General features: G+C 37.2%; 1 protein-coding gene across 2 annotated transcripts in view; it reads left to right on the top strand.

The window, feature by feature from the left end:
- NELL1 (neural EGFL like 1) overlaps window positions 1-25022 on the top strand; it is a 296981-nt gene that overhangs the window by 145324 nt on the left and 126635 nt on the right. For both annotated transcript variants that reach the window (XM_042785467.1, XM_042785466.1), the window contains exon 13: window positions 202-327. In XM_042785467.1, the coding sequence (XP_042641401.1) occupies window positions 202-327 (126 nt within the window). The remainder of the gene's footprint in view (window positions 1-201; window positions 328-25022) is intronic.

Raw genomic sequence — 25022 nt, 5'->3', positions numbered from 1 at the left:
CTTATTACTATGATAAAGGAATTTTAGCTGTATTTTAAGGAATACTTTTCTACTAAATTTGCCTTGTTCTTTAATGCTGGAGTTAATCCAGACTGCCTTTGGAGTTGTAAATGGAGTTTGTTTTCTCTTATTCTAATATTGTGTCATGTTACTCATTTTACTAAGCTTGACTGTTACTTTCTTTGGTGGTTCTTCCTGCAGATATCGATGAGTGTGCTGCCAAGATGCATTATTGCCATGCCAATACTGTGTGCGTTAACTTGCCTGGATCCTATCGTTGTGACTGTGTCATGGGATATGTCCGTGTGGATGATTTCTCCTGTACAGGTGAGCTCTTGGGTATACAGCAATAGTTGTGTTACACTGTGTGTGTTGTATGTATTACTTCGCTTCTCATTAGTCCCTGTGCCATACCAAATGCCACAGACTAGCTGGCTGTCTTCAGGCATAAAATACAGGCACAAGCGAGGTGGGTAAATGTGGTGTGAGGTACCTTTCCTAGGTATGGGCCCTTTGGATGAATTTGGAAGATGGCTTGGGAAGGCCTGTGGGGTGCACACAGAGTGCTGCTGTCAACCAGGACACGGTCCCTTCGTGTCCTGTGGCTGGCTTGTGTGCGAGGTGCAAAGGTGGGGATCAGACCACATGTGTAGTGAGAAGAAATAACATTTTATTACCTGTGATTTGAAACCGATCGGTGGATTGAAACATGAGAAATTATCCAGGAGGAGAAGCTGGACAGAGCTGAGACAAATATGTAAAACCCAAACTGCAAATGTATACAGCCCTCAGAACCAGTCATTATTAGGTGGTTTTGAAACTGTTGTTATTAATGCTGAAAATTAGTGTCTCCAGGACTGTGACACGTTATTTAGAAAAGAGAACAAGTATGATAGCATTAGACAATAAATCTAGGGATTCTTCTTTAATACCTGTCAGCAAAATGAGCTCTAAAAATTCTTAGTGGAAAGTAGATAGGTCTCATTTCCATCTAGAGGTTTTTAAGGGACCTTCTCTGGCAATCTCTGGGAAAAATGTGAGAAGCTAGTGAAATGCTCGGCCCAACTATACCTGACTGAATAACATCTTTCAGTCACAACGCTCCAGAAAGACTGATCTCAGGACTGTTTTGATGGTGCACCTGTCTGGCAAAGGAGGAAAATATCAGGTAGATTTATTGAAATGGAAATAAGTCAGCTTGACACAATATCGTGTTTAGCATTGTATTGGGTGAGCTATTTTCTCAAGTGGAAAGTTGGCATGAGTATTCAATATGAGAATGATTTCCAGCCCAGAATAATTACGTTGTAATATGCATGTTATCCTCAGGGAAGGTTATAGGAAATGTTGATTTTCTCGATGACAGCATGTCTTGTAGCCAAGATTATGTAATTTATAAAAACTGTAGGGAAGTCCTGCCTACCTCTTGAGAGGGGCTGATACTAAGTAGCTGTCAGGAAACTGTTTTTTATGTAGCCCAAGGTGTCATTGTTTCTATATAATCTGTGGCTTTTGGGTAAACTTTTGAGGTTTTTCTTGATCTTTTATATTCTGCCATGTCAGAAAAGTTTCACATGTTGAACTGTGCTCTAAATGTGTGTGCCAGGTGAGGCAGCAGCCTTCACAGTGATGGGGAAAGTGTTTTTGATAATCTAACACTTGCTTACCATATATGCACTGCTAATTTCCTGATGTTCCTTTTCTTCCAGAAAGGTACTATCATTAGGCATGCAAATGGTTTAGAAAGCAGGATATTTGTGATTTTCAGAAAAAGTGTTAAGTAGCAAGACAAGTTGCTTGACAGTAATGGGTGAACATTAATTTAAAGTGCACGTACAAAAAAAATCTAGAACGGATATAAGAACAAAATAGAATGAGTGAGATAACTTTCTTGCAGGTTTATTATTTTGCTAGAATGATTTCTTGTTTGACATCACTGTTAAAAAGCACAGCAGGTATGTAAGATAGATGTGGAGAACTTGGTTCATTGCCTGTTGTATCTGGAAATAATCATGTTTTAATAATAAATGTATTTCAAGTAAGTAATTGACGGTGTATTTTGTTTTTTTGCAGACTTCATCTTGTGAATACTAAAAAAAATAAATAACAGCAATAAAAAAAAAAATCAGTTAGCAAATACTTAACTGGTTCCCCCTCATACTGGCACCAATGTATATCAGGCACAAGCGAAACAGATTGTAGCTATTACTCAGTTTTAAAAATTTATTCCTCTTTATTCAAACAAAATAAATGAGAAATTATCTGGTTACTGAACCATGCATTTGGGGACAAATCTGAAAGCCTGAGATGGGTTGGTGTTCTGATTACAACTGCATTTTGTGTATGTGGGGTCAGGCTCTAATGGGTTCAAGACAAGGGTTAACAAGTTTCAAATGTAAGTGCTTAAGGCACGTGCACAGCATTGCACATATTTTATACACTATTGACCTAAAAGCAGAGTTATTCCATAAAGCAGGAGGTATCATGTTTTGGGAAGTCTGAGCAGTTCATCAAGGCACAAAGTCATTGTTTGCTGTTGAGCAGATTCTGTGTGTTGCTGGGGACGCCTGTGCTTGGTGGCCTTGGTGGCTGGCCGCTGTGCTTGGTGGCTTTCAAAAGGTGGGAGGCAGTGTTATGTGGAAGCCATAAGACAGAAACAACTTTTAAGCTGAACGAACATTTTCAATTTGACATAGAGGGGTGTATCTTTATAAAAATAAATGAATATCGAAATGCTAGGTCAATTTGAAATGAGCAAAATTAAATTCATTTGGATACTGATGTATTTTAAATACGCAGCTTTCAGTGTGTTTTCTTATAACGCTGTATCTTTCTCAAATTAAACTAATTTGTAATGTTTTGGTGTTGATGATTTTTTTTTCCTCCAAAACAATTTTCCAATAATAATTCCCATTTCTGTTCATGAGAACTGTGGAATAGGAACTGCCCATAGTTATCAGTATGAAGCTACTGTGTTGGAAGTTGTGCTGCTTGCACAGAAAATGGAGTCACAGAGTAACTAAAACAATATTTATGATGAAGTCTATGATTATATTAAATTTGAACTATGATTTAAAATTAAGTAGTGACTATTTTAATAAATGATCAATATTCAGTCTCACATAAGCAAAAGACGTTGTGTGTTGAGGTTCATCCTGTGATATTTTGTGTCAGGTTAGTCATCCAGTCAATAACTTCAGCCTCCATTTGCCAAGAAAGGTACATTCGTGTTTTTCTGCTCACTTATTCCTAGAGCTTTGAGCTTGGAATGCTAATTATGTTGTTGAGTGAAAGACAGTTTTATTAAGAAAAGTTACCCTTGAAAAGGAAGCTTCTTCCAGTCTCTTCTGTGACACTGACAGGTTGTTTATCTGTTCTCAGGTAAATCACAGTCTTGTCCATTCTGAAACTGGCAGCAAGATTTGCTGCTCCAGATGTTCTTATTTACTGGAATCTACTGATTTAAAGCCTTTTATTGACTTCCACAGGTTTTTGCTCTGTTTTCTCATTGAAAAATAAGTTCTCTTGGGTTGCTTTCTTCTAACCTACCAGTTTGGGAGTTTGCTTCAAAAGTGTATTACTTGGTTTCATGCTTTTTGAAGCATTATAAATTACATAATAAAAACCTCATTTTATTTTTGATGGGCTGCATCTGTTCTCTGGTATGATTTTGAAAATGCATGTATATGTTTTTTTTGTAGTTTGAAACTACAATATATAGTTTCTATGTCCCACTGACATTCAATCAAGTAAACAAATGCTGCTTCATCTTCATAGGCTATAAGTTATTTCTAATAACTGCATATATCATGCTAACATGAAGAGGAAAGAGTGTGGGTGGATGTCCTCTCTTTTTGCATAGTACTGGCATTTTCTGTGAAGACAATCACAGTGATCATAATAAAGATTCCCGGCCTTTAACTTTGATCATAACCATTTAAAAAAATATCCCTCATTTTGCAATGTTTTCCCTGGGGCCACATGGGACATTGAAAACTTCCTAAAATCCTGCAGTCATTCAAAGAATAAGTTGTCTCATTTTGTGTAGTTGCTCCTGGGCTTGAATGCTCTATTTTGGGGTTTTATTTTTTTTTTTTATTATTTCCTATTAATATTGACTAATTACGTACTAAAGCCTAAAGAAGACCTCTACAAATGAGAGTGCCAAGGGTTTATTATTCCTCTATTTGTATGTATTACTCATGGCCCTTCTGCAAAATGAGGAAGCTTCCTTTGGACTTGAGAATGATTCAGCCCATTTTGCCCTAGGGGCATCTTTTCAAGAAATAATATGGAAAGCTATCTGACTGCCCAACATATGTCAGCAGCACGTTCTGTCAAAATGTTGTGTGACCTATATGCAGTCATCCTCCTCTTCGTGCACCAAGCTGTGCTGACAGATGTTTTCCCTCCGTGAAAGGAATCCACCTCCAGATTCTACTGTGGAGTTGTGCAGTTCTGCATGATACTAGACTGTGCTTTTTAACCCTTTTTCAATCCTCATTTTGTGTGCAGTGTTCACGGGACTTATTTTAGTTTTGGCTTCTCTAAGCAATGAGTCACTAAAATAGTTATGTGTTACTTGCAAAAAGCAAGCCCTTATCTACCCCAGAAAGGGGAAGTATTTTCAAAATACATCATTCAGTATTCTAATTCTGTGGAAAAATTGATGTTGTATAGAAATATATGGTTTAGAAGAAGTCTTAGAATTTAAATGTTAGTCTCTAGTTGATATGCTACTTTGATTTACAGTTTGGGTAGAGAAGAGGAACTAAGAAAACCTAATGATTTGGACAAGTCATCCCATAAACCCCTTCATTTCTATCCTGTGTGGTTTCTGGAGTAGCATTCCGTTTTGAATCTAGCGCACCAAGCCCTTCTGCAGCACATTATTGGAAGAGTTGTGCCTAAAGCATAGAAAAACGCAGAGTTCTGAGAAATCTCAATTTCAAGGGAGAAAAACAGCAGTCCACTTCTGCTTTTCCCTTCTTCCCATCCCCTATCTGTGAAAGGCAACTTATCTGCAGAAATTTCCTGCTGTAGCTAGAACAAATGGTCAAATTGTTCGCTATCACTAAAATTGATGCCTTCAGAATTTTGTTGCTGGAGTTTACCTGGCAGGTTCAAGGTGGGGTAGTTGACCCCATAGTAATACTAATAATGCAGCATGTTTCACAATGGTGAAGTGTCAATCTCAAAGAGCAGGTTACTGGCTGCTCATCCAGAACCCCTGTATGTGTTTGAAGACCTGAACATAAGCTTTTAGGCAGCAAATTGATTATACATTCACTCTTTGAAACACAGTGCTATTTCTGTGATCTAATCTACTAACCCTCTTTTCCCCTTTTTCCTTTTTGGTGAACTAAACTAGCATTCGGGAAAGCAACATGAATAGTTTTGGTGTGGCATGTGAAGTTTTGAATTACTGTGCAGGGTCTTGGATGTTTCCAGAGGTCAAGAAACAAATGTTACCATTGTTGATGTGAGGCTTGGAGTTGGTGACTTCTTAGACGTGTCTGCTAGCTGAAAACCCAAGGCTGCGTCGGTAAACAGTGATGGTAGGTCGAGGGTGGAATAGTATTCAGGTATGTTTTGAGGAAGAGCCCTCTTTAGACCTTGCTGTTCTAAAGGATATCATTAGTGAGTATCTTGCCTAACACTACATAATTTTTGAAGTAACATCATGAAAATATTAATTGGGTTGGGATCATAGTTATGTCACTATTTATAGATTAGGTAGCAGATATTCAGGAAAATGGGTGTGATGGGGGATAAGGACCTCAGGGAGATCTGGACCCTCCTGATTTTACCTGGCACTAATACATCAATATACACTGCTCTGAAGCATTCCCTGCGTCGGAGTCCACTCTGTCCTCCACACGCTGAGGACAGCCCGTTGTCCTATGACCTGCATCTTCATTTGTGCGCTAAAAGGCAGGACAGGACTTAGCTCTTTGTGTTAATTAGTACTCTTTTGTTTGAACTGCAGTCAGTATCATCTCTGTTCCTAGAACTGTGAAGGGAAATATAGTCTGGTTCTAAGTGCCTTGAAATGCAGAAGCATTTGTTTCAAGTCTCTCTGTGGGCTGTTGGCCATGTTCAGCAACAGGTAATCTATGCACCAGTGGGTATTTCCTGCATCAGAGAGAATTTCTTTGCTTTTCAGGACAAGCCAACAGAAGATGAGAAGAGTATTGAGTCAATCCAACAAAACAAAAATGAAGCGATTCCACATCAGATGACTGATACGCAGATCTTGACTCAAATCCCACTAACTCAATAGAAAGCTTTAAACCGTGCTCATTTTGGCTTTAAATAAGTCTCATAGAGAGCTAACTAGTGCACTCTTGCCATAGGGAAGCTCTGTTTATAATAATGCTAAAAAGAATGATTCTTTTGTATTGTCAGAGAATGCTGTACTAACATGGATAAGGTAGCTTTTCAGTGCATCCCTAGAAGGCTGTTAAGTATTTAATTGCTAATTTGGAAAAGGGGAAGCTCAGGTACAGAGAAGTGGAGCATCCTGACCAAATTCATGCAGAGACAGTAGCAGCATTTGAGAATCTAGTAAACAGAGTGAGAAAAACTAGACATGGGAGAAACACAGACTTATACCAACAAGGATTCAGTGAACAGAGAGGTTTATTTTTATAGTTATTGGTATTTTCACAAGAAACAATAGCAGTTCATTGAAGCAGAGTGTGCATGTGCCCTGAATAACCATGTGACCTTCATGTTATAAATCTTCTCCTTCCTCTTTCCATGCAGTTTTGTAACATCTTTTGTTACTTTGGAGTTGAATTATTCCCCAGTCCTCTAATTTTAAATGCCATGTTGCATTCTTTTGTTCCTGACTTGACCTTCATTTGCTGGTTTTAACTGCAATATTTTTTACATTCCTTCCTTTAAAAAAATGCCGTTGGGAAACTGCATATTATTTGCTCCTAAGGGCTTTCAATCTGAGGAAAAAAATGTACTAAAAATGTAATATTTATAGTGATTTAAATTCCTCACTGGTAAATAATTTAATTAAACATCTTTGTGCTTTCCTGTGCTCTAGGCATGGAAGTGTTGCTAATTTGTCCAGAGTAGCTGGTAATGCTTTCAAGTCCTTTTGACACATTGATTTCCTGTAACTTTATTAATACCAAGATTAATTAAACAGCTGACCACAAATCATGCTGATATTTGTATTTCTTGACTTAGGTGTAATTAGCATTTTTACATGATTTCTTAGCTGCAGCCTTTTGTGCTGGTATATATGCTATCACAAAAATTTAGTGTTTCAAATTGTTTTGCATATGTATACTCATGCTAATGCATAAACTTGAGCATTAACCTCATGCTTAAAAATAATAATACTGATTTAATCTCACTCAGGACACATGAATGAAGCCGTCTATCTAAAGAACAAGCAAGGACAAGCCTTCCCCTGTCACCTGGTCAGCATTTGTTCTGAGCTCTCTCATGGCCGGATTTCTCCTTGATACGATAGGACTAAATCCGTTTTTATGGCCCACAAATTCTTGATTCCTAAATCTAGCAATTACTACAAGCAGTCTGTGAGGTGAGAGATGGAATGAGAGCCACCACACTAATTTCTTAGTGGGAGCATGCTATCTTGAAAATATGCAGCAGCTGCAGGATCGATGTCAGTGGCTGGAAGCAAAAAGCTCTCATGTTTTAGTCATCTGCTTCCACAGTAAGTGTTAATGCCTTCAGGAGTGTAACTTGCTTTTGGGAAGGAGTTTATTCAGTCAAGTTCTGATCTTTTTGGAGCTCTAACAGCCAGGGTTTGTCATCATCTTTGTATAAACAAGCAAAAAATTCCCCCTCATGCTGTATTCTGTTTCTAGAAACCATTTGTAACAAACTCCTTGTTCTTCAGACACAGAATTGAAGTCTCCTACTAAATCACGGAAGTAACTGAATCATGGAGAAGGGCATCAGGCTCAGCGTTCCTCCTCAGGGCAGGCTCCATGGAGCCCGAGACATCCTTCGTCTTACCTGTTCTTAAAAAAACCCAAACAACTTCAATGAGGGAAATTCCTTAATCCCGTTTCTGTTCTCTGCTCCCCCTCCTCCCCATTTAGCCATTTAGAAACGTTTGCTTAATGGCTACTTCAAATCTCCCTTACCACAATTTAAGCCTGTCATCTCATGTCATATTCTCAGTGAACATGGAGAATGCTTTGACCTTTCTATTTGCAGTCCTTCTTAATATTTAAAATCTCTTTTCATGAATCTGCTTTATTCTTCTCATCTGTAACCTAAAAGCCTATTTTTAGGTTTATGGCTGAACAGTACAAAAATATTGTAAGGGGGTTTTCTTCATAACTTCATGTTTTCCCTTTAGAAAAATCTGGGCCTATGCCCCCAAACTTTTTGTGTTTCACAGAGGTTTTTTTTTTTTGCATTGAGCTTCAAAATTGTTGTGGTGTGTCAAGGAACATGCTCTAAAGAATGGTCTCCGGTAAGAAGCACAGTGTGCATGGGTCAGCAAGTCAGACAGTCAGATGTGGCGTAAACCTCCCATGTTGGTTGTCAGTGTCCTGGATTGTGTTCATGTCTGCTGCCAAAGGCTGGTTAGCCAGGCATGATGCTGACCACACTAGATAGGAATTCTCTATTTGCCCTGCTATATTCTCTTTTTCTGTCCAAACGTATTGTTCAGCTAGACAAAATAATGTCAGATTATTGACTAATGGTCAAATACAGACTCTCTTACAGTATTTGCTTTTGGTGCCTGAATGGCTTGTCTGATTTCAGATTCAATAATGAACACATTACTGTTGGAAAATATTAGGAAAAAGGGCTCAAGTGCTACTCCAGTATGCACATGTGTATCTTGCAGTGTGTACTATCTGGAGTCTGCCATGACCAAAATGTATGGTGTATGGCACTGTATTTCTTCCAAAGAAATCCCATACAGAAGAAGAGCAGTCCATTCACATCGGAACATGGGAATGCCAGATACATACGATTTTGATTTAAGGAAAGGTGGAAATGCTCAGGGATGCAAGCACTGGACCTCTGGAAAGGCCGGGAACTTGCAGTATATTATCTTGGATTTGACAAGTGTGGAACTTGGGGGTTTCCTCCTGAAAGGCAGTGTGTCATGGTGGATGAGACTAGTCTGCCAAGGAACAGCTGACATATCTGTGAAATATGCAGCACTCTGCTGCTCTGCTCTTGTGTCTCTGTATTTTCTGCTTGGATTTAAGATTTCCAGAGTGAGTCCCTTATTTCTGAAACAAAGGAATTCTATAAAGCTTGTTAAGCTCAACAGAAAATTTTCTGTAAAGTTCATGGTCTGATGGGCTTTTCTGATGGTGATAAATATGTGTGACAATGGCTTTTGCAGATCTTAGTTTTTCCTTTTTTAATTTAGATGTGCATTTTATGCACCAGGAAATAATATATTAACATTTCTCACATTGCTATGATCTCATTTTTATACCTGTGCTGAATATTTCATTGATGTGTTCATATTGATTGGGAGAAAGCTAATATTTTATTAACAGCTATTGATTCTTGAGTATCTCCATTACTGTATAGAAGTGATCAAAGAATCACCTTCTGAGAAATCTTAGATACTGAAAAGACCTTAGGACCCTGGTTCAATGATGGGCATCTGTTACTTGTTTGAAGTGGCTGGGTTTTTGTGTAAGCCCTGTTTAGACATTTAGATTGCCGAACTCCTGCTTCGTTGGTTCTGCAGCTTCCTATGTGACTTAAAAATTATTTGCTCAGCAGAAATGTGTGTGTTAGAGGGTGGTGGATGGGACAGAGTTTCTATTGCTCTGAAGGGGGGGAGCGTGGTTTATCCTTTTGGGTGTTCTCATTCTGGTTTTGGAGGAACTTTGTGTTCTGTTGGTGAACAAGAATATTGTGATATATTATGGGTAACATTTGCAGGTGTATGTGAATATATCTGATAACCTAGCTATCCTGAATTTATTTCTGGATTTGTAAACATCAGTGAATAACCATAAATCTGGTAGTGTTGCCTTTCTGAAATGTTTGTGAAGTAATTTTAAAGGGTGTAGAGGAGCTGCCACTGGTAAGCAGACTTGCTTGATCCTTAAGAAATATAGCCTTTGGGAATAGTGCAGGGAGAGGGAGAAAACGAGGTGCTTTGATCTATCACTTCATAGTTAATACTTTCATGCTTTTTACTGTAGGCTTTTTGCCTCCCAGTATGAAACTTCCTATTTAGTTACATGATTGCATGTAATAATTGTGCCTCCCAGTATAAAACTTTCTACTTAGTTACATGATTACATGTAATAATTGCTCAAACCAGGGATTTTTCTGACTCTCCTAGAAATAACATTTATCCTTCATCGTCAGAGAAGTGGGACAGAGCTAGGCCAATGAATGACAGTCTTGCTATTGTGATCCCATTAGAATAGTCTATTGCGATTTTTAAGTGCTTAAATTTTTTTTTTTCTTTTCAGAGTTTACAAACAAAATTCATTTTTAGAAAATACAGTTCATGCTGCTAGACTGAGATAATCAGGTGACTTGGGGAAGGCTTTCCTGTTATGACAGATGATAGCAGAAGGTGCCAGAAAACAGGGCCGGCAAGCAAAGGATAAGGATGGCCACAGAGAGAGACAGCTTAATGATCTGTAAGAGTAAAATATTTTTTTTCCATTTATGGATGGTGAAGAAACTTTTCCATGTTTTCAGGATCCTAGGGATTTGGTTTAGTCTGCTTTGTGCTTCTTATAATGGAGGGTTAAATTTCACAAAATTTAACGTGTAAGCTTTCATAATGCTAAACTATGTACTAACATTTGTCCTTTATGCTAGTTTTCGCCTTGCTTGTTTGTTACTGGTTTTTTGCTTTCAAAGTAGCACAAATGTTTTGAAAGTGGTATTTTGTGAAATATCTGACATACACATATTCTTCACTTACTGTTTGAAGAAGAATTTGTTATTTATGCACACGTGCAGTCCACAAAGGGGCAAAGGAACCCTCTGATCTTTGGAGACTTGCTTTCAGATAGCTGCCTTGGTTTCTATCCAGTTCTGAACTGAATCCTGTATTTTAATGGGGCCATAAATGTGACTTTGCAATAAAGCAAAGACATTCTAAATGTAATCACATTCCACCACAACATAAAAAGTTATTGTCTTTTTCACATGTGCTACTAGTATCTGCTCAGTACAAAGCTAAATAAATGCCCTGTCCCTTAACTTCACTCTTTACATGCTTTTAAGAATCCCACAAACCCTATGATGCATTATGCAAAATCATCAATTATAAGTGATTTATGAATAGAAAAGGTAAATAGTTATTTCGCTGGGCTTTGTAGCATCTGGATGTGCTTTGTAACAGAATGGGGAAAAGCAGGAAGGTAGACTTCATCTGCTCTTCCTCTACTGTTGCAGATCCCTCCTCTTCTGTGTAGGTCCCTTTACTCCTTGCCCTCCTTGGGCACTTTCACCTTTGGGAAAAAGAGCTTGCACATGCTGAGTACTGCAATGGAAGCATCTTGCAGGCTTGGACTGGGGTGTGCCTTTTGAGGAACATGGCACTAGGGTGTGGATGTCAGTAGGCTCAATGTTTTCCATTACTGCCATGGCCCCATCTGCCTTGGGGTTCAGTCTTAGACATGGAAGTTAATCCTTTCTCTCTAGGAACAAGCATAACTAAATGTATTAAAAGCAAATTCAGTTCCCTATTTCTCTGTCTGGCATGCTAAAATCACTTACTACAATCTTTTGATCAATTCACTCTACACTTATGAAACTACATTTACTCCTTGGAGAAGAATCAAAAACCACATGCCAGGTGACTCCTGTCTGCCCAGATCTGGGGTCCCTAACTATTGCAAGCTTAAGTAAGATGTAAATGGCATCTGCTGACGTAGATTCCATTGCATTTTTTCATGTTGCTGATGTTAGAATTGAACCACTGTCTAGAATTATTAAAATAATTACAGATGAAAATATAAAAGTTAAATAAAATTCTTGGCTGATGTGGAATGTGTGACAGTAATAGAACTGGCAGATCTTACAGAATTGTTAGCTTAGAGCAACAGGCAGAGTGAAACATATAAACACATGTGCTGTCTTTCATGGTTGATGCTTCTAGAAGAAACAAAGGACTGTCTGTAAGGACAACAGAGCAGCCTTGTTCCATCCAGATTGCCAAAACTGATGACCGCTTTTGAGTGACTGAGTTGCCACCACTGATCATTATTAATGATACTTGTAAAGACAGCAAGAGGCTTCTTTATTGAACAGAAACTGAAGAAGTTGTATAAAAAGTCAGCTGGAAAGACTTAATCCAAGGCATTAATAGAATTTGAAATGTAACTATTTTTAAAGGAACTTTGCAAACAAAGAGCTGTAATGAGATTGGAGACTTTAACAGCCTGTTAACATTTTTACATGTAATATATTCAGGCTTTTTTTCAAGCATGCATCCTTTTGCATATATTTTATCAATAAATAGTCATATAACCATTTTTGACTTGAACAAACTCAGTTGAAGAAATTATCAGGAAGGAGATTTTTTTTTTTTTTTTGCTTATATGTGGTTTCATACAAAAAGGTTCCATGGCTAAATAGCAAGGTTACCTACAAATCCCCAAAATCCAGAGGCTAGGTTTATAGCTGGTAGAAGTCAAACTATATATGCTTAGTTAGGTCTACTGTCAGACTGGATTCTGAAGTTTTCTTAGTAACTGCTGCTTTTGATTTGTTGCTCTGAGATTGTTGATTTATTAAAAATCATCTGTGCCATTACACTGCCTGTCATGATCCATAAATTGGATCAGGGACCAAGAGCAGTTATTACCCTGTGTGGATTTTGGTTTTGCGCTGCAGAAAAGTGGCTAATTAATTCACAGACAAAATGAATTCAAGCTTCTTTTGAAATATGAAGCTCTTAACCTGATATTTTTTTTTTCTGAAGGCTGTAAAGATGATTTTCTTAGATTATTTCAATGGGTTAACTGCCTTTATAGTACAAAATTCTGTTCCAGTGGAAAGCTAAGTGTTCTTAACGCAGTTAACTTGAGATGTTGAATTTAAAACAGATGAGTAAAATACCGAAAACTGTGGAAACAAATGCTGCGTTAAGGTTAAGTGCTTATTGTGCTTGGTATATTCAGACACCTCTTGAAGGGCATTAACAGATTGGATTTGAATCCTGTGCTGTAGACTGTCCCAGTTATATCGGTTTTCCAGCAACAGATGGTTTAAGGATAAACCACTACCAAAATGAAAAGTTATTATTCCTGTTTTGTTAGCATGGTGCAACTCTTAGTTCGTGTTTTGTGTACTAAACAAATAAAGGCAGTATGCAGATATGCCTTACAGAAAGTCAGGATAAGACTTAAGAACTGCTCAAGTTACTGGAAGAATTTTGCAGGGTGCTGAACCGCTGGTTGCTCCTGGATGCTACTGCAGGCGTGTGTTGGTTTTCCAGGGAAAAGTAAAACTTGTCAAGCTGGATCTGAGCCTGAAAAGTATTAAGCATCTGCTGCAAAATTTTAAGTTCCTTCCCTTTGTGAATGCGAATGTGAGTAGTGGGTTGTCAGCAAATCTCTTGAAGGACTCCATACTATATATGTTGTGGACTTTGCTTTGGTGAACTTTTCTGTCTCTTCTGTGTGCTACATGGGAATAGAAATTAACAAAGTTTAGGTAGTAATTGAGGGCATTAACTCTGTAAACAGATTTAAGTTAAGAGTACAAGGTATTTCTACATAGAGGTTGCTTATAAAAAAAAAAAAAAAGGTGCCACATCTCTTTTACAATGTTTGTTGTTTTATTTATTTATTTTTTTTTTTAAAAAGTAAATTGCTAGCATGGAGGACTTTTCCCAGTGATTTCTTTAATGAATCTTGCTTGTGTTTCTCCTTGTTGACAGCTCTATGACCACAATAATTCTGTGCAGAGAAAGGTCTTCTGACCTTAGCTTTTCTTTTATATCTTCTGAAAATAGCACTTTGTGTGATCGTTTCATGATCATTTTTTTTATATAATTCCATTAAGTCTTAGGAATATAAAGCTAGCGTCCCTTTTCTGAGCTATGAAATTTACATAGGTGGTGTTTTTTTACCTTATTTCTATTTGTTATTAGTATTATTAATTCCTAGTATCAGATACGCACTTCTACAGAAATCAGATTTGCCATAATGCAAATTTGCATAAAACAATGGTGGTCTGAAGATCCTTTGATAGTTTTTTTGCTCGTTGATGTTACCTTTTAGAAACAAACATTGTAAAGATAAGACAGTAAGTACCACAGGAAAAAGAAACCCAAACTGCTGTCCCCTGAGTCTGGCACAGGGTAGCTTGAAAAGGATACACAAGGACTGAATCAGTCCAGTGCCCTGCACAGGCAAGCGTATATTGCTTCCCAAAGCTCTTGTGTAAGCTCTTTAAGGGCAGCATTGCAGGGACTAAAACTAAAAGTCCTCTCCACTGTTATGAAAGATTTAATGATTTCTGCCCAATTGCTTGCTTTGCCTATAATGAAAGATTATCCTTCTTATTCATTGAGTATGTTAAATCTTTATATAGTGCGACTGAACACATTAGCCTTTTCTAAAGCAATCAGAAAATTCCCTTTACTCAATGCTTCCTGGTAAAGAAAAATGCAAATCTAATCTTTGAAGTGCATGTCATCCTTTTGCCTTCAATGATGTCTCTATTTGCATGATTCATAGGTAGCTGCACCACCTGCCCTTTCTATGTTAGCTAGGAACCAGCAGGAAGAGGAGTATGGATTGCACGCTGAGAGTCTCCTCTCATGGGGCACCTGCTTGAATGAATTCGAGTAGTCCTATACTGCTGTGTGAACTGGCTCAGACAGCCTCAGATGAAGGCAAGAAGGCCAACTTCCCACTCTTCCTCCTTCCCACAGCCAAGCTGAGTATAAACTTGGTTTTCTGTCAGCTGAATTCATGAAGAACAAATAATTAAAGTGGTGTGAACTGGAAGACTTGTTGTTGTATACAGTAGTCCTGGATACTCTCCTACCTGAGATGTCTTCAGATACCAGTCTAAAATCCATGATTATTATTTTTTGGTTTTGTTTTTGTTTTTTTTTTTTTTTTCCAGATAAAATCGATTGCCTTTTTATTAGAACCTGGCATCTTGACCTGCAGTTGACATAGTATTTATTCTTTGACAGCAAATTTGGTTGCTTCACAGAAAGTGTAGGCCTCCCTCCAACCATAATATGTCATAGAAGGAATCTCTTTTCTTGGTTCCATCTAATGATCATTTTGTGCCTTGAACCATAAAAATCAATAGTTTAATAATTAAATTTTATCTAGCAAAACTAGTCATGCAATTTATGTACATTAAGGGGCTACTATTTTGAATATTATTGGACTTAAACTCAATACCATCTAAAGTCTTTTATCAGTTACACCTGCTCTGTAAAAGGACTGTTTCTGTCTGTTGACCTTGATTTTTTTTTTCCCCATTGATTTCACAAAGCAAGAGAGCCTTTTTTATTAATATTGGGTAAGAGAGTTTTCTACATTCTGATACTCATTTTACATACCTTTGTTGTAGCTGCTATTCATTTTCTCGTAAGTACTGAGTAATCATAATCTTTTAAATCTCTTTATTCATTTATTTAAAGAAAACAAATGGGACCTTCCAAGGAAGAAAGTTAAGTAGATACATGAATATTATAGTGATCTTGTAACAATAATCATTTTTATCACTTTCACGCTCCACAAATAGGAAGATAATTGCTGCTATCTGTTTAAATCCTTCAAATGCTATTTGTCGATATAATTTCAATGGGCCACAATATATTATTTTCAATGTCCTTCCATTTTAAGCTCTAATATAAAAATGTGATTATTTAACAGATGATAAAAGTAACATTGTGTCTGGAAAGGCAGTCAGTTTATTATGAAATATCTCATCTAATTAAATTAGGTGAACTTGATGTGACTTAAACCAATCTGTTAGAAGCAACAGTCAAAGGAGAATAACAGCCAGAGCATATTTAACAACAGTAATAATTACAGTCCTAAGATATTTCCTTTTAATTCTTTCAAGATCCTTCAAAACAAGAGTGCATTGAGTATTTTAGTATTTTTGTGCATCGGTTATCCTAGCTTTACAATGAATTACACGCAAAATACTGTTGCAGGGATTTTTTGCTCCTGTAAATATCTGTAAAATTATTTTTTTTTTCTGTCTGTAGCTGTTGAAATTATAACCCTTAAGCTCCATATGCAGGAAAGTTTAGCCTTAGTGAAGTATCAATTTCAGTTATTGTATAATGATGATGTCTACATTTTTTTTTCTGTAGTTTCTTGACATTTGTGAATTGGTGCACACAAGGATGCTCCTGATTCTCCTCTGTTTTTTAAACGCTATCTCATCTTTCTTTTATAATAACTGGAAAGAATACACAAAACTTAATAAGAATTACAGTTCCTGTAGAAACCTATTATTGCATTTTTTAATGTTTTCAGCATACGAAGTATACACTTCTGTTTTACTTTACAGAAAATGCTGTTAAATATTCTGTTGTAGTTCATCTCAATTTTCATTCAAGTTTATTTTTTCTGAGCCTCAATATTACCTGGTTTTGATTTTTTCTTTTTGTTTGTTTGGTTTTTTGTTTGGATTTTTTTTTTTTCAGTACTGACTTGAATTTGTTACTCATTAGCTCTTTTTTTTTTTTTTTTTCTAGAGAATCTGAAGCTATTTGCAGCCTATTATATTTCTTTCCATGGCTTAGTCCTCCTCTATCTTTTCTTACAGGCAAATGAAACTACCTCGTATCTTATGGCCATGCCACCTTCTCTTTCTGTGTACATATGATAGAAAATTAGGAGGTTTCTTCTTTTGTATGTGTAATTCAGGATCACTCCATTTTCATTTTTTTTTTCCTTCAGTGCTGTTCATTGTTTTTTAATCCTGTTGTATTTCTATGGCTGGCCCAATGGTTATCATACCAGCATCGATCAGAGATGTGGTGATCCCTTCCAGCCTACACAGAAAATGAGAAAAGCCTGCCCGAAGATAAGGTGGTAATCCTGCTGTAGTTAATGATCTTCTTTTGATAGCTCTATTATTATTATACAACCTACATTGTGTCTTCTCAAGCAAGAAATGGCACTCAGTGAGCAGCTTAGAATAACGAATGTTTCTTTTTGAAAGGGTTTTTGAAAACCGTGCAACACAAAGTCACAGGCTGTAATAATGCCAAGTAAGTATTTCAATGACTATAAGCCTAAAATATGAATCTTCCTGATGAATTGTTCAGAAAAAGAATGGAAAGTAGGATCACAAGCCAAAAATTGTCACTGTTCTTTGTTAGAAACAAAAGATGGAAATTATTTTGGGTCTAGAATTAACCATTAGTTCACCCAGTCTAAATGTAATACTTTTCCATGGGTGCTTGGGCTAGTCAAGTTTCAGAGAAACACTGAAGTTAGAAAATGCCTTGTGTAGCTGACTCTGCACTATAGGATGCTTCAGGCTTATCTTAAGCCATCATTGTCCATATTACTCATACTCAATTTCTGAGACTCATTTCCCCTTTGTTGTGCCACAGTTATTCACATTTTTTGGTGAAAAGGAAAGGAGGGATCTCCTGATGCTTATTTTCTCCTTGTATTCCATCACTTGCTCCTCCAGCAGGCATCTGCTGAGCTGTGTTGGACTGTTTCTGAAGGCCCATGCCTAGACATAGTTCGTGATAGAAGAATCTAATAGTAGTCCGCATTATGTGTTGTCATGCACGTCTCTCATAGGGGTAACTCTGCTGAACTTTTCTTCCTACTTTGCATGGCTGCTTTTTGTAAACTCTGGGAAATACAGCAGTTTTGCCTGTGTTGTAATGGTCACTGGTGACAGGCCTAGTGACATAGTATTCATCTTTTCCCGGTGTGAATACTTTTTAGGATGCCAAATATGTATCAATTAGAAAGAGCAACAACTTTTTTTGGGTTGAAAAAGATTACTTTCCTCTCATTACAGGAGAGTTAAAAGAATCAATACAGTGTACGTATAATTTTTCAGCTAAAAGATTGTACCTTGTTGACCTTATCCTGCCTTTTGTTAAATATTTGAAACACATTTTTAGGCTATTAATTTTCTAAACTGCATGTGAACCTAGTGAGGTGTGCTCCACAAGATGACTTCCATGGGTTGTAGCGGCATGAGGTATCCCATTGAAATTCAATTTGTCGTTCCAGGCAATTGTTTTGTTACATTAATTTGTTTTACCTGTCATCTTCATCATGCAGTGACCTAGGATTCAGGGTCAAAGTAATATAAAAAGAAATCCTTTTTTCTCCTTCCAAATTAAACTATTAATATTTAACTATTCAAATTACAATTAATTTTTAACATCTTAATTCACTGATTCTGTGGCATTGGAGTGGCTGTGACTGTTATGTGTAACGATCCTGCTTCTGTCGCTGTAAGATGGAGATTAGATGGAGGGCTCCTAGCTGACATCCCATCTGTATGTATGGGAGCTTGTGGCAAGAGATTTTCTCCAGGGAATTTATCATATCACCATGGCGCTGCAGGCTGCGTGTGTGTGTGTGTGTGTCTGAGGAGTAGTTAAAATCAAAAGCTCCACAGTCTTCTGTGGGAAAAAGTTACTTAATTGCACTAATGCTAATTTAGTGCTGATTTCAGCACTTAGGCAACGTAGCTCTGGGATTCTTTGGAAAGGCACATACCTCTTCTCTGTGGCAGTATTTTCTGTTGTTCGCAGACATTTGTCACGTGTCACAGAAACAACACAGACACTGGTTGTTAATGACTGTAATTGGGTTTGAGCCCCTTAAACAGAAGATGATAAAAAGGGTTATAGTTACAGTCTTTATCAAAACTATGCGCAAGTAGTACTTATATCACGTCCTTTCTTTCCCTTGCCTGAAGGATATAGGGGTGGTGTTCTAGGAAATAGTCAATGAAGATACCAAATGCCTTTGCAGGGGTTAGAGACAGTATCTAGAGCAGGAATTACTTAATGTGTAAAGTATGTATTCATTTAAATAATACAAGTATTTGATCTTTTTATTTCTTGAAATTCTGTGAAGCTAATGTCTGAGTATGTACTTCCTGACACCTTCCTCCAAAGAATTTTACGGTGATTGTATGTCTGATGCTTAACCTGCAACAGTAAGTTTACATCTACCACTTTCCCAATGGGCTTTGTCAGACTTGTTTCAGCCATCCTTGTCTCATTAAGTGCTTACCAAAACCCTTTTTCAAATTGTCTCTTATTTGCTAGCTCTTGTGCATACGAGCTATCCCTGAAATGCTAGTGGTGTTCCAGCATACTAGAATGTTTACCTGTCACCTAACAGTGATAAATGTCAGGTTTTGCTTAGATTCCTACCTTTTTGTTTCAAATGGTTCAAATATTCCAAATCTGGTCACTTTTCCATTCTTGTCTGTTGGTAAACAATTTAATTATATGGGTTTTGCACTGACATGACACCTTTCTAACCATTTCTTTACAAAAGAGGTGGTGAAACTATCTTAGTCACCAAGTCATATAGTCAGGTAATGAGTAAGAGGGGTGGAATTCAGATTGTGCCAGATGTTCTCACCCCTGCATCATGCTTTCTTTTCTGGGCATGTTCTGCAGGAAGATCTGTGCTCAGTTTAGCCAACACCATCATTGCTCCCTTTCCTGAGCTGGAATGCTCTATATAATCCTGCTTTTTTTCCCTGGAATATATACTGGAAGTAAATTTTAAGCAGTGCGATAGCATGTGATAGGCATAGCTACATGTGTTTTGTGGAGGTGGTTTGTTGTGAACAGGAACTTGTTCTTGCCAAGTTCACCATTACTTGATTCTCATTTCCTCTCTTGTTTGAATTCTGTCTCACTTTTCCTGGTGAAACATTCTAATCCTCTTCCTGAGGTTCATGCTTCCTTCATGACTTGAGGTCATTTAAGTGCACTTTCCATGTTTCATTTGGTGCATATATTTGGATTTGTCTTGTTGGTATTAGGTATTCAAGCTAAGCACGGAATTTCATTGTGCTTCTTTCTGCAAATTGATTTTTGCTGATGTTCCTCACACTTGGTGTTTTGCTTTCCTCCTTTATTATCTCATGTTTCGCCAAAGGCTGAATGCAGTATTCTGCTACCCACAGCAGAGACTTCGGGTAGCCTTCTGTGAGTCAGTCACTGGTTAACACCGAAAAGGGAGCCAGAAAATGAATGCGACTTCAACCCCTCGGGGCCCCTGCTCTGAATCTCCAATGTATTTCTGCAGTGCTTTCCACGGTGTTTGATGACTTTAGGTACTTCACGTTACTGCCTCTATCCTCCCTAAAATTATGGGGTTTTTTGGAGAAAAGACATCTTTCTTGTGTCATCTTTTTTCTTGGATAATTCTGTACTTAAATTCCTGTTTTTCTTGGATAGTAATACATACCGTTATTGCTTTTCTGTGACTGTCCGTGACTTTTTAATGCTTTTGGAGCAGAAGTCCTTTAAAGAAGTATTCCCTGTTTCAATGAACATCAACCAACCATTTAGTTGTTCCAGTCTCATGAATGATATGTTTGTGTATCTAAGTAATTTTTATTAATTTTTACTTAAGTGATGTAAAGGCAAAATAAATTTGTGCTGTCATTATCCTTTGGTAAGTTAGTTGTGAAAGCCTTTGCAATGTACAGCATATGATTTCTGTTTGATCTATCTTTTGTCTCAGCAGTGGGATCTTCATACTGTGCAATGTTTTACTGATGCAAGAAGGTATAGTTGCAACCAAAGGAACTCAGGTTGTGATCTTGTCAGATCTCATAAGACAAGTAAAGTCTGTTGTGATCACTGTTATGGTAGAATATCTCCAGGGGAAAACATAAGTGCCTTAGGAAATGATGATGCACCAGTTACCATTTCTGCTTTGAAATAAAAATTGATTCTGTGTGTTGGGAGTAAATACAATGCTGAAGTTGCATTCTTTGAGGGGTAAAATGATTTGATCACTTCCTTTCATGCAAAAATTCCATAGTATTTTTGTAAGGCTAAAGGAGTAAACTGGAGACTAATACACAGCTGTAACATAAAGAATTGGATTTACTTTCCCCCACCTCACTTTTTTTTTTTTTTTAAAAAAGTCCTGAGAACCTGTTTGCACTAGTTAAATGTATTGAGGGAAGTTAATTTTTCAGCACTCTGAGAGAGCAAACCATTTAGTAATTTAGATGCCTAAATACTGTGTTAGAAGCCAATATTTAGACATCCATTTTTAAGAATCTCAGTCAGCACTCACTGACTTTGTTAGTGAGCTGTAACTAGGCAAATATTCTGTGTACTTTCAGTAAGAAACAACAGTCCATTTCTACTCTGTCAAAAGCTGAAAATATAGCAGAGTCCATCCTTTTTGTAGCACTTCTTGTAATTAGAAACTTCTACATAAAACATACAGGTGCTAATTCTGCAGGGGAACCTGAAGGCTTGATTCTGTCTAGCTTTGTAAACAGAAAATTGAGAAAGGTATGCTAAGTCTTTATGACTTTTATATCACCTGTAGTACATCCTTCAGCACTCTGCAAGCCTTCTCATTGCAGCTCTGCTAGGTGCAAAGAAATAACGTGTCCTGTCCTCATTATACTTGAACTCTGCTACAAAACCTTAACTGTGATTTTATGTGTTCTTGTATCAGCAGATTGACACATCTGTCACACATGTGGGTTCATTTAGAAACAATTCCACCTTACGATATTGCAATAGTACTGACAGACTTTTGTGCAAGTTTGAAATGGGGTATGTATTGCTTTTTGTGTTTTTCTTTTTATGTGGAAGTTAAAGCATCATGGAGTGATGAAATCTGAAACTCTTTTGAACTTGTATCACCAATGTAAGTTTATCAAGCCACAATGAAATGTTGGCTAAAAATTGCATTCAAAGGTCTATTTCACACTTTTTGTGTTAGTGATTTTGAGATTTCTGCAAAATAAAGCTTGCAGCTATTGTTGAGCTGAAAATACCTGAAAGGTAAGGGTTCAATATTAACTTCATAAAATATGCAGCTTTCACAATTTTATGGATAAAGCAGCCTGTCCTTTTAGATTAAGTTATATGGATATATAAATAAATCAGTATATATTGCTTTAGGGTTTCTTTTCCAACACAGTGCAGGTACTTGGACCATATTCAGCTTTTAATAACACAGAGGCAAAATAAAACTGTCTTAAGATAAAATGGCAACAGGCATCTCTCCTGAACGCTGTAAATTAGGCAGCAGCAACTGCTAGACAAAGTCTAATTTTTTCAGATTGTGTCAATATGTGTGTTTTTTTATCTTTTTAAGTGAATGCCCTATGATTTAGAGAAGCTGAGAGCTTCATGGAACTGTTTTTTGGTTGGGTGTTTTTGTTTTTTACCATTCCTCTATCAGTATTTATGTCACTGCTCCAGACTAACTGGAACTGTGTAGCTTCCCTTTTTCATTGTGGTACATCACATTGAGTTCAAGACTTTATTTGCTGTCTGTATGAAATTCTGTTCTTTATAACTATGTCAAGAAAAGCAATAACTGCTTAGAGAAATTTGGAATAACTAGTGGTTTACAAATATACAAATCAATATAAACATTTGAGTTGCCTCATAGAAGTCCAGTGCCTTGATGCTTAACTGTTTTGCAGAAAAGATAGGGATTATAGTAGAAGTTTAATATCCCATAATAATAATAATGATGACCAGCTTGCTTAGCATGTTCCAGTTAAAAAGTATTGCTGTGCATTATAGTTCAGGCATGATAGCATGACCTGTGTGAAGTACTGTGTGTGAGAGAGAGCTCAGAACAGAATGAGCTCCCAACATATGGACCTGCCTCTGACCGTTGCACCTCAAGGCCATGCTGTACCTTCTATGAAATCTGGAATGTCTTCTAGCTTCCTTAAATAAATAAGAGTGGCAGGCAGACCAGGTTACTGCAAACCTCTAGACATACAGTGCATAAACTAGTCATTCTGGTTTATAAACCCAGTAAGGAGGAACGCTTTAATATGTTTTGGTTTGTGAAAATGAGGGTATAGCTATTTTGCTCTTCAACACCACGTGTGTTTCTTGCGTGTACAGTATTACATCTTTGTTACCTTTGTAAACCATTTTTGTTCCTCTGAGACTTTGACTTAATCATTAGTCTTAAAAATGGGTTTATATTGCACTGTTTCATTAGCAATGTGTTGTATGCTTTCTTCACCCTGTGCAAAAGTTTGCATAATGAGAGATTCATTCTGAGCTGTAAGACCAGAAATGAAGCCCCTATGTACTCTATTACCATTAAATTTAGAAATTACTCTGAGTCTGTAAGATTGAAAATGAGCGATCCTTTCTCCTTGGTTTTAGTTATGAAAGATCACCTGATCTTCATGGAGTTCATCCTCAGTCCTGAAGACTGGTTGTTACGGGTATGACAGCTCTTTGCTCAGCGAGAAACTGGACTTGCAAAAGAGCTCATTCTTTTGATGGCATGGATTTGCCAACTCTTGCAAGCATAAAGATAACAAAAGAGCTTTTTTAACAGTGGAGCGTGGTTTCTTCCTTAGTAGAATTCTTTCATTTGCATCTCTAAATCTGCAGTATGAAGACCTCTCCAAACTCTTGTAATGAATGTCTTGTCTATATCTGGTCTGAAATGGATTTAATGCCTGTCTCCACAATTGTGCTCAAAGTTTGTTGGCCAGTTTTAAAGATAGACGTTGCTAATGACAAAGTTGCCTCACATAGGTTTTTTTTTAAATGAGAAATATGATGAGATGGAAGATGTGGAAACTGTAATGGATTATTAATCCTTTAGCACAATTATACAAGCTGTCCTAGTGCATAGTGTTTACATTCTGATGTTTTTCTTAAGGTCACTTGTCAGCATTGGACATCTAGACAATACCTCATGCAAACATGAATAATCTGGCTTTCAAAATGAAGTCCACAAAACTGCAGCAAAATATCCAGTTTAAATTGAGAGTATGTCAGGTGGACTGCCATTTTATTATCAGCCTGCTTGTTTGTTAAGGATATGCTGTGGAGTTTCTGTATGTGTTGATATTGTAAATATTTTCCTGGTATATATGACAATGTCATAGTCAATGTCAAAAAAACCCTCGATACTGTGACTCTTCACACTAATAATCTAGTAGCTCCTCTTCTTTATTAATAAAATTATTTTAATATGCTTGACTAATTTGACACATCTACTCAACTTAAGCACACTTTAAAAGATTAGGGAAATAAAAATTAAATGGAAAGCAAACAATGGTGTATGCTTCCAATGATACTTGAGTTTTAAAATGTTTGACCTAATTTGTTCAATGCTGTTTTTCTTTACTCTTGGGGAGATTCTTAGCGGGGTGCAACGTGTCTGTCCTGGTTTCAGCTGAAGTAAATTTCATTTTCTTCCTAGTAGCTGGTATAGTGCCGTGTTTTGGATTTAGAATGAGAGTAATGTTAGTAACACACTGATGTTTTAGTTGTTGCTGAGCAGTGTCTATACTAAGTCGAAGACCATTCAGCTTCTTACACTGTCCCACCAGCCAGAGGCTGGGGGGCCCAAAGAGCTGGGAGGGGACAGAGCCAGGACAGCTGACCCAAATGAGCCAAAAGGATATTCCATATCATGTGGAGTCATGCCCAGTATGTAAACTGGTGGGAGCTGGCTGGGAGGCACTGTGCCTCAGGGATTGGCTGGGCATCCGTCAGAGGGTGGGGAGTAATTGTATGTGCATCACTTTTTTTGTATATTCTATGATTATTATTTTTCCTTCATTTTCTGTCCTATTAAGCTGTGTTTATCTCATTTTTATCTCAACCAATGAGTTTTACTTTTTTTTTTTTTTTTTTTTTTTTTTTTTCCCCCAATTCTCTCCCCTGTCCCACTGCAGGAGGCGGGGGGAGTATGAGTGAGCGGCTGCTAGGTGCTTAATTGCTGTCTGAGCTTAAACTGTGACAGTGTCCAAGCCCTAAAACAGTTTTTCAGGATTTCAGTTTTTCATATTTTCCTCTTTTTCTGTTGCTGCCTTGTTTGCTTTTTTAGTAT

This window comes from Tyto alba, unplaced genomic scaffold (assembly GCF_018691265.1).
Source record: "Tyto alba isolate M040663 unplaced genomic scaffold, T.alba_DEE_v4.0 Super-Scaffold_8, whole genome shotgun sequence".
NCBI classification, from domain to species: Eukaryota; Metazoa; Chordata; class Aves; order Strigiformes; family Tytonidae; genus Tyto; species Tyto alba.
Note: the sequence above shows the minus strand (reverse complement) of the source record. Positions and strands in the feature narration are given on the sequence as shown.